The 13,023-nt window shown below is 39.9% G+C and overlaps 1 protein-coding gene and 1 long non-coding RNA gene across 2 annotated transcripts in view; one reads left to right on the top strand and one right to left on the bottom strand.

Annotated features, from left to right (window-relative positions):
* Nucleotides 1-2,063: 2,063 nt before the first annotated feature.
* On the bottom strand, nucleotides 2,064-6,702 carry LOC131893375 (uncharacterized). Its single transcript, XM_059243373.1, has 5 exons — nucleotides 6,360-6,702; nucleotides 4,204-4,290; nucleotides 3,902-4,135; nucleotides 3,522-3,830; nucleotides 2,064-2,684 (listed from the first exon to the last, which is right to left on the bottom strand). Exons 1-5 carry the CDS (start codon nucleotides 6,462-6,464, stop codon nucleotides 2,079-2,081), a joined length of 1,341 nt encoding a protein of 446 aa, XP_059099356.1. The 5' UTR covers nucleotides 6,465-6,702; the 3' UTR covers nucleotides 2,064-2,078.
* Nucleotides 6,703-6,805: 103 nt separating this feature from the next.
* Nucleotides 6,806-13,023, top strand: part of LOC131893376 (uncharacterized) — an 8,867-nt gene continuing 2,649 nt past the window's right edge. The window contains exons 1-2 of the long non-coding RNA XR_009374681.1: nucleotides 6,806-6,954; nucleotides 9,258-9,367. This is a non-coding gene — a long non-coding RNA (uncharacterized LOC131893376). The remainder of the gene's footprint in view (nucleotides 6,955-9,257; nucleotides 9,368-13,023) is intronic.

A 13,023-nucleotide genomic window follows, 5' to 3' on the forward strand; every position in this document is an offset into this window, starting at 1 on the left:
ACCGAAGTTCGCAGCCAAGAGGGGATGGTAAAATAGTTTTCTGTTAGTGATGGTTTACTTAGGGGATTAAGGTATCGAATGACGTTTCAGTGCTCGTTTAAAGTTCTCTGATTCCCGGACATTTCTCACTTCTGTCGAAGGGATGGCCCTTGAATTGATACGATAAACTTGTATCACCACGTCCAAATTTGAGGGTCTTACAGTTCTTAATATTAAATTCCATCCCGCATCACCAACCCAATCAGCGATGGAATCCAGTCCTCACTGAAGTCTCCCATAGTCAAGTGGGTCGAAAATTTCGCAAATGATCTTCCCGTCCCTTGCAAATTGTATGAGGTGCACTGCATCTTCAACCTGAAGATCAGAAATAAGATGAGGAGCAATGCTGGGCCGAGGACACTTCCTTGAGGAACGCCCAAGGAAACACTTTTCCACGCTGAGAAAGAATAATTTTTTACGACTCCTTGCTTTTTGTTGCTCAATCAAGCAAGGATCCACGTTGATAGATTACTACCAACGCCAACCCGAGGCAATTTTTTCACAAGGAGAGTAAGTGAGACCTTATCAAAGGCTTTGGCCAAGTCCACATACACCGTGTCAACGATTCCCTCCATGTCAAACACCCTAGTGACATAATCAATATGCTCCAAAAGTGCATTGGCGCTTCATCGACTTGCTCGAAGTCCGCGTCATGTCATAATAGTCGTCTGCAAGAGGCTCTCCATCACCTTGCATATGGATGAGGTTAGTGAGATTGGTCGAAATAGTGCCCTGTATTTGAAGAGTACGAGAGTGATTTAGAACTGGGATGGATTTGGACTCATTGTTTTGGAACAGAATTGAAGGGTCAAAATTCAACCAATATGGTGTGCTGACCTTACTGTCCTATTCAATTCTGTTTCAAAGCAATGAGTTCAAATGCATCCCAGTTCCAAATCACTCTCGTACTCTTGTAATGCAGGGCACTAGGTCGAAAGTTCGATCTGTTTACTTTATCACCCTCTTAGAATATTGGGGTAAAATTTCCCTAGGTATCAATCTGATGTACGTGTATACACCGATATAGAACAATTGGCCATGTTTGTATCAACGGTTAACTCAGGTCGTAGTGAAGCCAAGCAATAGCTTACCACAATCTGAGGAATTACGTGGCCATGAAACAGTTCCCGTTTTAAGATGCAAACCCTGAAATTATTTGCTGACAATATCCAATCACCATTAAAGTCTATTCATGAAATAAGATAAACCCTCTATAAAAACTGAGAAAGCATTCTCTGACGGTCAGAGTAGTTTTTGTGGAGCATAAACATCATCTACGTAAATTCCCATTGGGTGGAACCAAAAGTTGGAACTGATAAGGAAAAGGGAGTTTACAGAAGCCTATCCATTTGCCGTATTCGCATCGTGACCGAAACCCGAAAGTTTGATGGAGTTAAATCATGCTGAACTAGTACAATATTTGCCAAGTGTCTCTTCCTCATATAATTGCTTGAGACCCCACCTGTTTCACAAACGACGATACAACCAGCTAAAGAATAATTTACCACACTTATTGTGGAATAAGAAATGTCCTTCCTTAAAGCCACGAATTGTGAAGGAACTGTCTGGCATCGACATTCATCCTTCTACAAGAGAACAAGTTTGAAGTTACTAAAAAAGTGTTAAGGACTATTTAAAAAAAAAAAAGCAAATCCAATGAAAGTGTTTGCTTCCGCATAATTCTATGAGTATTTTATATCATTGGTATGGGTCAAGAGTTTCCAAAATCTGAGCACGTGGTATAACTCAAAAAAATAACTGCTTGTCCAAAAGATGACATCCACAGGCACTTGGGATGCGGATGGTATCCACGTAAATCTCGTTCTTCGGAGAAATGGCCAACATTTTGTGTCTCGTGAATATTTGGCGACACTCTGTTGCCTCAGGAAAATTTCCTAATTGTCCACCGTAAGTACAAGATCCACCTAAAATGAAAAAGTCCGCTCTGTTACGCATTAATGTAATGTATAAAGCATAAAAGTAAGCCTTTAAAGGGGTTAGGAGGTATGTCAACTGGATTTGTTCAGGGTAACCAAAATTCATTGATACTTTCCTTGGACATACGAAAGGCACTCTGCGACTGTCACTCCTTGTTGGTATTCGTCCGTGTTTATGATGATCACCGTTTTGCCTTCCATATTTTCAGCCTTCTTTGGAAAAATGTATTTCAAAGTGGATCGACACAAAGGCTCTTCTCCTAAATTAAAGGACCGAGTCCGAAGGTCCAGGTCTGATTCGGATATCTTCTCGCAAGCTCCATTGAAAATTTTCTCGAAGAACCCGGCCAAACGCAGGAGATTATTTCGAGCCAAGGATTGACGGACCAGATCTGTGGGATAATCTGGATCCTCCTCGCAAATAATGAGGCCATCTCGACAAGGCAAGGGGTTTAATGTTTCTAACTCCTGAACCGTGGCAGACTCTTGGTAGTCCTCTGGAGTCTCTACTAGATAATCTGGGAAACTCAAGCCATCTGAAGAAGCATCCCCATTGCTAAATTCAAAGCGACCTTCCTCATCGGGAGACCGAATGGTTTTGACCTTGGAGTTGCCGGTCAATCTTTGGATTTGAAAAACGTTTCGTCTTCGCGCAGCCAATTTCGCCAGATGCTTTTGAAATGGGGTGCGAACGATCACCAAGCGAGCCTAACAAAGAGAGAGTCAAAAAAACATGGCTTTGAAATGGCATCACTGAGGTTGGAATTTGTACAGGTGCGTGTAGCCACGAACTTCTAGATATATGGACTGTGAACGAGTATCCCGCCAAATCAGCCGGCTCTTGGTCATAGCAACTCAGCGCCACTTTAGAGAAGTGTAAAGCTTTGGCATTTCATACTAGTGCGCCCTCTGGTTCTACCATAAAGAAAGTGTCTTCTTACTGATGACAAAATGTTTGCACCAAGTATGTTTTTCGTATTTCTGCAAATTTTTGTCACTTCCCATGTAATGTCATCTTTATCAAATGAATTTTGGACTGAAATGGTTTAGAATAATTATTAAACGATTTCCTTAGATCCCGAACAATTTTTGTCAATGAAAATTTGGAAGCACTGGATGTGCTAAAATCATGGTAGTTCTTGCCGCGATTGTGGCGCAGCCTGACTAGATCACACGCCTGAAATCCGATCCGGTACTTTACACGTCTCTAATGATTACAGTAATGAATCATGAAACGTACAATGCTTCAATTCAAGTCAGGTCAAATTTGTATCATATACTTGCAAAATGGTTCGTTTCAAAGTTATATTGCCAAAAGCTTATGTAGCTGACCAAGAGCAGGCCGAAAATTCGAATTTCATGCCGTGCTTACTACACAACTTTGGACACATCTCCTGAGTTCCCTAAGCATAGTTTTGGGCTTAAATTTGGCCACGTCCAGCTATTCAAGAGGATCTTATTTAGAATCAGGAGAACGGTTTAGGAGACAAGATGTTTTGCTTCCATTCGCAGTCCACATCTCCAGAAGCAAGTGGTGTAGCTTACGGGCCTTTGAACAGCTCTTCTAGCCGTTCTGTCATCCAAGAGGTCTGATATTTTATTACACTCTTGGCCGTCTGGACCATTAGGGACATTTGGAGCACTTGGTAAACCGGACCGGACAAAGTGATCGAGCTGATGGTTGCAAACGCAAGCTGAGGGCAACTGGAACGTGTCCACCTCCACCAATCCAGATGCGTTGACCGCTAAAAGTTTCTGGTTTCGATACAGTTGTCTACATGTGACTGAATTGGGTCCATCCGGGGAGTCCAAGCTATTCAAACACACTGCATTTGGATTGGCGCAGACAGTAATCTACATGGAGGAGAATAAAAGGGCTTATTATTATGGAAAATTGGACCAGTTTCTACTTTGTTCAATTGCACCTCTACTTGTTGAACATCTCCATTGGGCCGCTGTACCAAATATTTCCAATTGCCTTCTATGTTCTTGGCTCTGGCGTATCTGGGAACTGTTTCCGTCCTTGACGCACACGCTCGGAGGTCATCATTGGCGATGCTGCCACTTCGAACCACAATTGGGGAGTCCTGAGGTTCCGGGAAAAATTTGGCTCTTGTTTGCTCAGATTGGGTTAGTGCCACACTTTCTTCCACGAGATTCTGATATGAATTAAGAGTTTTCTTTCATACGTGTATGGTAACATGTTCAGAATATCTAGGCAACTTACCAAAATATCTTTGGATGGGTATCGATTCTCATCATCTCCGCAAACGTACTCGTTCTTGTCACAAGGCTCTGGATTGGGCAACAAGGACTGAAATGGTGATGGAAAAACGTTTTTCAGTTGTAATTTCGCAATTACCGCGTAATCAAGTACCGTGTAATGCAAGCAAAACGAAATATTAACGAAATATAAAGACAAAGGAGCTAGAAAAAGTAGGAAAACAAACAGATAAGGATATAGCAAAGGAAAGTCACATTTGTTAATGTTTTGATAGATAAAGTAGTAGAAACCTGAAACATATTTGGCCATTAATAAGAAATAGTTTGATACCTTTTTGTACTTGAAGTAATAAGGCCGTAGGGGTAAGCCTCGCCCAGCCAGCGAAGCCAGCATCACATCGTCCTAATCTACCTATCCAAGAAGTAGTGTCATGTCCTAATCAGTTTTGGTTCTCCATCTATGGGTGTGGTTAGCGTCTAAACGTTTCCTGAGGAACGTAGCGATAAGAATTGGACTCTGTCATGCAAGGAACATGTTGTAATAACTTGAAATGTCGTATATTTCTATTGGTGTATGAAGTGGACATTTTGCTGCCACATTGTATCTTTGGGCCGTCTTGATCATCCTATAAATACAAAATAATCCTCTACTTGGAGTCTCCAAGTAATAAACGCCAAAGATGTTTCACTAGGAACATTGAGGATATGACAAAGCTCTCCTATGGGAGGTCGACAGCTTCGAAAATTCATCATTTTCCAAGGGTGACTAACTTTGCTTATGGCCAATTCTTTAGTGAAGTCATGTTAGGTTAAACATTCTCTTTTCTATTAATCTTAGACACTATTGTTTGTTTGATAAATGACCATTCAATGAAAGAAGCGGTAATCTCTTGTGAAATCTAGCTTAGGGGCAATTTGGAGGTTTTTTTGCACTCGGACCATCATCAAGAGAGCACCTTCAAGCCCTCGAGAATCCAGGCTAATTAAAACAATGAAGACCACTTCTCTTCTTTCTCGGACTTCTTCATTGTTTAAGGTGCATGCCTCAAATATTTGTAAGGAATAGGTAGGCAGACCAAGTATCATATAAAGATTAAAAGGTACAAAATAGGCGAAATAACTTTCTCAGTTTACTAGTGCAGGGAATCACATTCCTTGTAGCGGTTAGAAAAGCCCATGAATAAACAAACAAACAAAAATATTCATAATGATAGATCAAACTATTTCTTTTTGCCAACTTTCGTCCATCTTATGGCTCTATTTAGGAGTCCATTTTGGTAATTCCAGAACATACAGAAAACGTCTTCTTCCATCTGGACAATTGTTTATTACAGTAGATGCTTGTTAATTTGTAAATTTTTCGTTTGTGCCTGAGAAGATATTCTCAAGGTTGTGGAAGCTATATTGCCAAAGGACGATGATTGAATAGGTTCTCTTGATCGACCCGAATTAATATTCCACATGATATGACTGTCCTCTTCAGCGTACGTCGTGTATAAAACAGGAGTTGGGCATTGATGTGATTAAGACTAATACCACCCATTAGGTTCTTCATCCGCCACGTGTACTGTATTCTTTTAACACTACAAGAGGGTATACTAAAAACGAGATCACTTTTATGTTGCCCATCCAGACAACATGAAAGGTGTTGTAGGTTAGTTGTACCCCTTCCAGACAATAATCGTCCCACATTCAATGCACATCGCATCAATTCACATCACTTAATGGTGTAGTTTTCTCTGGAAAGTCGCCTTGAACTTGAGAGACCTCAGTTGGGGCTCTCAATTGCGGCGAAAAGTGGAAACAAGTGAAACAAAGGCCAAAGATCAGAGATGAGTTTTTAAGCATCCCTGAACTCTCTTTAGCTAGTAATGGAAGCTAAAAAGTTGGCATTCAGGTTCGAAACAAATCACTAGGGGAACAAATGTACATCATCACTCCCTGATTCTTTCTTCACCGAGCATTGCTTGAGATCAGACAGTGATTCTGGATATTTAATCCCAGTAATTATGGCATTCATTATGAACCCAATCCCCAAAATACGTTACGTAATGATTTTCCTACCCTTTGAGCGTCGTTTCCTTTTGAATGCAAAGGTTTCGTAGACAATGTCTACACAAGAACGTGCGTGATCATACATGTATTCTGTATGAATCTTACCCCAGATCCTGGAAAGAGCACTCGATCCTCTCCGAAAACAACAACCTGGATTAGAATCACAATCAGCAAAGTCAAAGAACCAAGATGGATGTCTAGCAATTTCATGACGTCGATTATTCCAATGCGTTTCAGACGTTGTGGTGTTTGCGAATCCGAATCATGTTTCACTTATTGACTGACTGACTGTTTGTTATCCAACTTCCTGCGTGACGGATTAAAATTTTTCACTACTTCAACTAGATTCACTTCATTCACTTTTGAGACGGTGGATTATTCTTTACGAACTGAATTAGTCGGACTTGAATTCGAGTTGTTGTTGCTCATTCTCTCTCTCTCTGTCTCTGTCTTGATCATATTGTTCGTGTACTATATTATCACACCTGGTCACAGCGGATGCACAACCGCAACTGGATGGAATTCTAAACTCTAAACTCGAGCATGTCGAGAAGACTCGCTTATTTATGGCACAAGAGGCGATTTGTCATCTCAACCAATCCCTTCCAACCAGATATTCGGGCCGGCAAAATCATGACAAAGGAAATCCGGGTTGCAGTCGCTCCTCTTCATCGGATAGGTCTAATTCAATATTTCTAGGGTAAACACATCAAATCAGTCTTAGAAAAAGCTCTTAGGTGGTAGCAATGACCAATCACTACTTTGTAATTTTTGGAGGCAAGATCACCAGTGTAATTTTTGATAATGCAAACACTTCTGAGATATTCATTAAGAGACACCCTTACCATTCCTGTTGATTTATTCAACCAAAGTTGCAAGATCCACAGCCAACAAGTTACTAGAGCCCAGTTCCTTAAAGCGAAGGAGTGAATCTTGGATCGAGAGAAGATCGTACTTTAGTACATCGGTGGGATATTCTCTCGATCTAAGATTCACTCCTTTGCTTGAAAAATCTGGGCCTAGGTCTGGACCTTTTTTTGGAAAATGTGCTTTGAACTCATCGGAAATGAACATGGACTGCCAAAGGTACCAAAAATGTATTATCTCCTTAACCGTTCACTTTATTCCAAGTAAAGTCCTCATACGACCAAAAGATCAGGTTGAGTAGATGAACTTGGCCAAGTTTGAGCCCAAAACTATGCTTGGGGACATCAGGCAGGATGTATGTCCAAAGTTATGTAGTAAGCACTAAAAAAAATTCAAATTATCGGCCTGCTCTTGTTCAGCTACATAGGCTTGACAATATAAAAATGACTCGCTTTTAATTGAAGAGATCTACGCTTCTTATTCTATCAATACAATTCAAACCGTGGCTCAGGGTTGCTACATGACCGAGAGCCGACCGATTTGGCGGGCAGCTCGTTCAAAGTACATATTTCTGGAAGTTTACGTTCAGTCATATTTACATTCGTAAACAAAACAGTAGTGCTGGGTCGAGTCCAGCCTCGAGTTTGAGTGCACTTTAGTCTTTTACTCGAATTTGGAGAAATTGGTCGGAATGCAGTCTTTTCAAACTGGAGTCCTGACTTGTCATTAAAATGATTCATTCTTGTTCTTGGATTTTTTCAGCCAAGCCAGTCAAGAATTGTTAATGCGAGATTAAAAAAGCCTTTGAAAGATGAATGTATTCACGTTGTTCAGTTTCGCAAAATCCAAATGAGATATTTGGTAAACTCAAGTCCGGCAAATTGTTAGATATTTAAGATAAACGTTATTCTCCACCGATCAGTGGGCGGTGCTAATTTTTAAATTTGTGGCCAAATGTTCAAAAGTTTAGAGAGAGACTTTAAGGGTTATTAATATCGTGTTAGGCTGGGCTAGGTTAGGTTAGGTAAGGTAAGGTAAGGTTAGGTTTGACTAGGTTAGGTTAAGTTTAAAAAAGTAGCACCGCCAACTAATCGGTGGAGAATAACGTTTACCGACAATTAAACGATCGGGCTAAAAAAAGGACACTTTTTGGAATCAAGAAACCAAAGGTTTATTCCTATTTGTTAGTGCCAAATAACTTGCTCCTATATTCAAAGATATCCAAAATTAAGATTTAGTAAACTATTTGAAAATACTTGGGCAAAAAAATGATAACACATTCATGTGGACTATTGGACATGTCATGGCATAAAGATATATGGAAGTCAATGTTTATCAGAAGATGGTCAAAAACAATTGTAAACAAGATAGTTAACTAAGTTTCGATAATACAATTTAACTTTTCTCTTTTGGCACTTTGGTATGACCATGAATAACAGAAAAATGATATTGTCATGAATTATGATTAAAATTTAATGCAGTCCAATCAAGCAAGTGAAGTGCAGGACCTTGACGAAAAAATGTAGCCGGGCACCCCTAATTTGGGTATTTTGTGGAGGGACAAAATTAAATGCATGCACCGTCCAGTTTAGTTGAACGACAAAACTCAAAATTTCCTCAACTGCACCTAACAAGTGTCCTTAGCGATTAAAAAGTTATTGTTTATAGGGCTTTTGATACCCATTAAAAGATTCGAAACTAGTCATGAACTTAAGTACCGTATTCTATTCATTTGCCTTTGTAATATTCTAAGTTTGCAGGTTAGAAAATTCTTTCACGTAATATCGTTCCAGAGTTCAAGTGCACCCTAAAACTGGCTTAAAGAAGCAAAGCATTTTTTTCATGCTTTTTTCCTTTCTTATTAGCAATAACTAAGCTCAAAAGACAATTAAAATTACATACATCCTTAAGAACAAGAATAGTGTCTCTGAGCAAAACATCATGCACAAACAGTACTAAATAATACTTAAAGCCAAAGGTGACTATCTGCTCCCTACTCTTTAAGTGTAATGAACCAAATGAAGTGATTCTCCGTTAGAGCTTTTGTGATAGGGTTTAATGAATATTAACCATACAAATACGTTTGAGTCATAACGCTCAAAAAACCCTTAACCCTTAAGTTTATTTTCCATTTAGAGCTGCACAAAACGGCCATGGGTGCATCCATCTCTAATCTGTTTCGGCTTACAAGAAGTCCATATACATTTGAAAGAATGCGGAATGGATCAATCAGAACATATATTCAGGTGACTTATTTTTTGCAATTTCGTCCTCAGGCCTCTTTCATAACTTGAAGCTTCTTGAAGTAAAAAACCTCAAGTCATGAGCGCTCTATTTCTTTTATAAATGAAAATATATCTTAATGGAGCAGGTCTTGGTATCATTACCATTGAATTAGCAGGAATGTGCAATCATTTTTGATACTTCCAGTCGAATGACGGTTCAATCGTATTCCGTTGAGCCCGAGTTTGTAAGAATCGTCAGTCAAAAGTTACATCACACTCAATTAGGTGTACTGCTTCTTTTGAAACACCCTGTATGGCCACTTCCTGGAGAAGTCAAACCATGTCTTGACCTTTGAAAACGAATGGCATTTGTACCATACGTGAATGCTCTTAATTTCCACGTGTAATATGGTCCATCATTATTATTTTATGCATTTTCTTCAAATCAATAGCACACACTGATTCTTGAAGATGCAATCAACCGCATCTTACCTTACACAACTTGTCTGGCGTTACGTTGCTTCTCTCGCTATTCCAACATGAACGCGACATTTGCCAAAACCGATCTCCATTTTTCTAGTACGAATGCATACTTGTGTAAGTGCATAACACGTACTTCTTGGTTGGAAACAACCAACACTAGTGCTGGGGCGAGCCCAAACTCGAGTCACAGCCCATTCAAGTCTTTTGCTCGATTTTGGAGAAATTGGCCGGACTCGTCAAAACAAAAAATGTTCACTTTTTTTAAATTTCGTCTTGGATTGACCATGTAAGAAAGCAGTCCTTGAATGATGGTTTCATTAGTCCTGTTTAGCTCAGCAAAAGCAATATTTTTGTCTTTTTGTCAGACTTAAGATGAGTAAAAAACTCGAGTCCTCAGGTGGACTCGAGTTCGTACTCGGAAAGTCCGGCAAATATTGAAGAAATTAAAGGACTCACGCAAGTCCGACTTTTGTTGGACTCGCCCCATCTCCAACCAATACCATCTCGTCGAACAGTAGTTCTATTTGGCCCAACCGTCTAAACACATCGATGTGGCATTGACATGAACAAGAAGCCGAGCTGCAAACGTGCATTGGTTGTGAGCAACATGCGTGACATCCACGTCTTTTTTCGTGCTTCAATAGAAACACAGATTATACGGAATTCCAGGAATCGGTCTCCAAGATGAGCCGCATACATCTTAGCTTCATGTCAAGCTTTCTTACCATCATCTTAGAGTCGAATTCCGAGAAATAAGGCTCAACTAACTAACCAGCAACTACTTTTCATGAGGGTTAGAGTGAGGTTTGTCGCTCAATTGGGAGAGAGTGGCTGTCATTTGCCAAGTCATGCTTGAATTCAATGTTTTACTAGAGCTTAAAGGTGAAACTTCGTCCCTCAATCGAGTTCCACCATGAGCAACAGTACAAATAGATCAACCAATGTGCACAAAAAGTAGACATAAGAGGCTTGGTTGCGTAAAGTTTCTGTTTCCTCAAATTTTCATGGACTACACGTATAGGTGTTTTATTCGGGAAATGGTTATGAATCCCTACGTATCACCCTGTAACACTTGATGCCAACCATTAAAGTTTTGCACATAATGCACAATAATCCACCAATTGCAGGGCTGGAGTACAGCGTCACTTGGAACAAGTCACTTTTTCAGTAATGCTCCAGGTAAAGCATTTCTTTAAAGCTATCGGTAAAGCGTTACTTTATTGCTACCGGTAACTCGTTACTTTTGTGCAATAGTGACGGTAACAGAACGAGGTTTTTAACCCTTCCGTTACATTCCGTTACATTCTTACAGAACCTGATTACATTCAACCTGTTGCAAGTAAAAAAGAACATGCGATGTCGCAAGAGAAGGTTTGCATCACAAAATTATAAAAAGGATTGCAGTATGGAAAGTTTGATGAGCATATCCAGTTGAAGGTGGATAAAGCTTTTCAAATGTGTGGTTGGATATATCGCACGTTTAAGTCCAGAGACAGCATCACGATGCTAACACTGTACAAGTCGATTGTCCAGCCACATCTTGAATATGCCTCACCCATTTGGGCTCCAATGAGTTCAGCAGGTTTGCAAAAGGTCAAACAAGTCCAAAGATGCTTCACTAGGAACATCACAGGATTGAGAGAGCTCTCGCATTGGGAGAGACTAAAAAAGTTGGGACTGTACAGTGTTCACTAGGGACGGGCAAAATGTGCGAAATAGCAAAGCCTTTTAGAGACAAAAAAAGGTGCAAAATGTAAGCTCAAAGTGTGCAGAAAAAAGTGCAAAAAGGGCCAAAAAGTGTAACAAAAGGTGCAAATAAAATGAAAAACCTTTCTTCGACAGTTGTACGAATTTGAAAAACGCTCTCTTAAAAAAACGAATTTTTTCTCAATTTTGAACCTAATGAACAACTGTTTTTGAATTGGGTCGAGTAACAATTCCCCCTTACTGATTTTTCTCTTCTCCCAACAACAGATCTTCAACATTGATCTATTTTTCTTCCTCAAAACGAGAACGCAGTTGGCCTGGTGGAGGTAAGGCAGACTGCTAAGTTGCCTTTTTTGGGATACTTAACTATCTTAGCGCTCTGCTGAGCTTGTCTCTTGACTTGAAATTGGCATGTTTCATCACATAATGAATGAGTAGATGTTATTGCTTAGATTTTGCTAAAGCTTTTGACAAAGTAGACCACATTCTCCTGTTAAATTGTTTAAGTAAAATAGGTACCAATTGAAAAACGTACTCTTGGATCAAAGAGGTCGTGAACAACCATACCCAAGTTGTTTAAGTTGATGAGTGCATGAATCGCACTTGCCAAGTCTTATCCGGAGTTCCACAAGGCACTATACTAGGCCCAATCATCTTCATACTCTTTATCGCACCACTACATGAACTACCCCTTAAGTCTGTAATGTCCTCTTATGCTGACAATACCAAGCTAGTGTGTGGAAGAAATGCAGCGAATGGGTCAGAGTTGCAAAGTGATTGTATGATTGGGTGCAAGCACAGAACATGGAGTTAAATGGGGATAAATTCCGTATTATGACATACAAACAAGTTGCTATAGACCCCCCATCCCCATTTATATCAATAATTACCAGAACCCAATTGAATCGGTAAATTCAATCAAGGGTCTCAGGACAATCCATCAAGATGATGGTAAATTTGAAAAGCATGTACAGTCAAATATGACCAAGGCTTTTCAGACTTGCACCTGGATATATCAAACATTCAAGTCTAGAGATGTTCTGAATGAAAACCCTGTACAAAATTATAGTCCAGCCTCATCTTGAATATGCTTCCCCAATCTGGCCCCCATGACTGCGGGGGGGTCAAATAAGATTGAACAAGTACAAGAGAGTTTCACGAGATATATTGACGAGATGTCGAAATTGAGCTATTGGGAACGCCTTGAATCATTGGCGTATTCAGCATAGGTATGAACGATACCTAATCCTTTATGTGTTTATATGTCTCCATTCCCCTTGTCCTAACCAGGGAATACAACATAGCGTTAGCAAGAGACAAGGCATTTCATGTGAAATGCGCCATAAAATCAATCCCTTGGATAACAAGACAGTGGGGTCTTAAATCAGGCACCAGCTTTGTACAACTTGCTGCCCTGCTCTCCTAGACGATTTTATGCTTTAGATGACCCATTGTTGAGTTTTAAACGTGACTTAGATCGTTTTTTT

This window comes from Tigriopus californicus, chromosome 2 (assembly GCF_007210705.1).
Source record: "Tigriopus californicus strain San Diego chromosome 2, Tcal_SD_v2.1, whole genome shotgun sequence".
Classification (NCBI taxonomy): Eukaryota; Metazoa; Arthropoda; class Copepoda; order Harpacticoida; family Harpacticidae; genus Tigriopus; species Tigriopus californicus.

Bases quoted from the DNA above. Each gene is read 5' to 3' on its own strand.
- LOC131893375 (XM_059243373.1), bottom strand. From the start codon at position 6,464: ATGAAATTGCTAGACATCCATCTTGGTTCTTTGACTTTGCTGATTGTG. The intron at 4,291-6,359 runs GTAAGATTCATA...TCACCATTTCAG, and splicing joins TGCTCTTTCCAGGATCTGGG to TCCTTGTTGCCCAATCCAGA. The intron at 2,685-3,521 runs GTAAGCTACACC...TCTCTTTGTTAG, and splicing joins GAAGAGCTGTTCAAAGGCCC to GCTCGCTTGGTGATCGTTCG.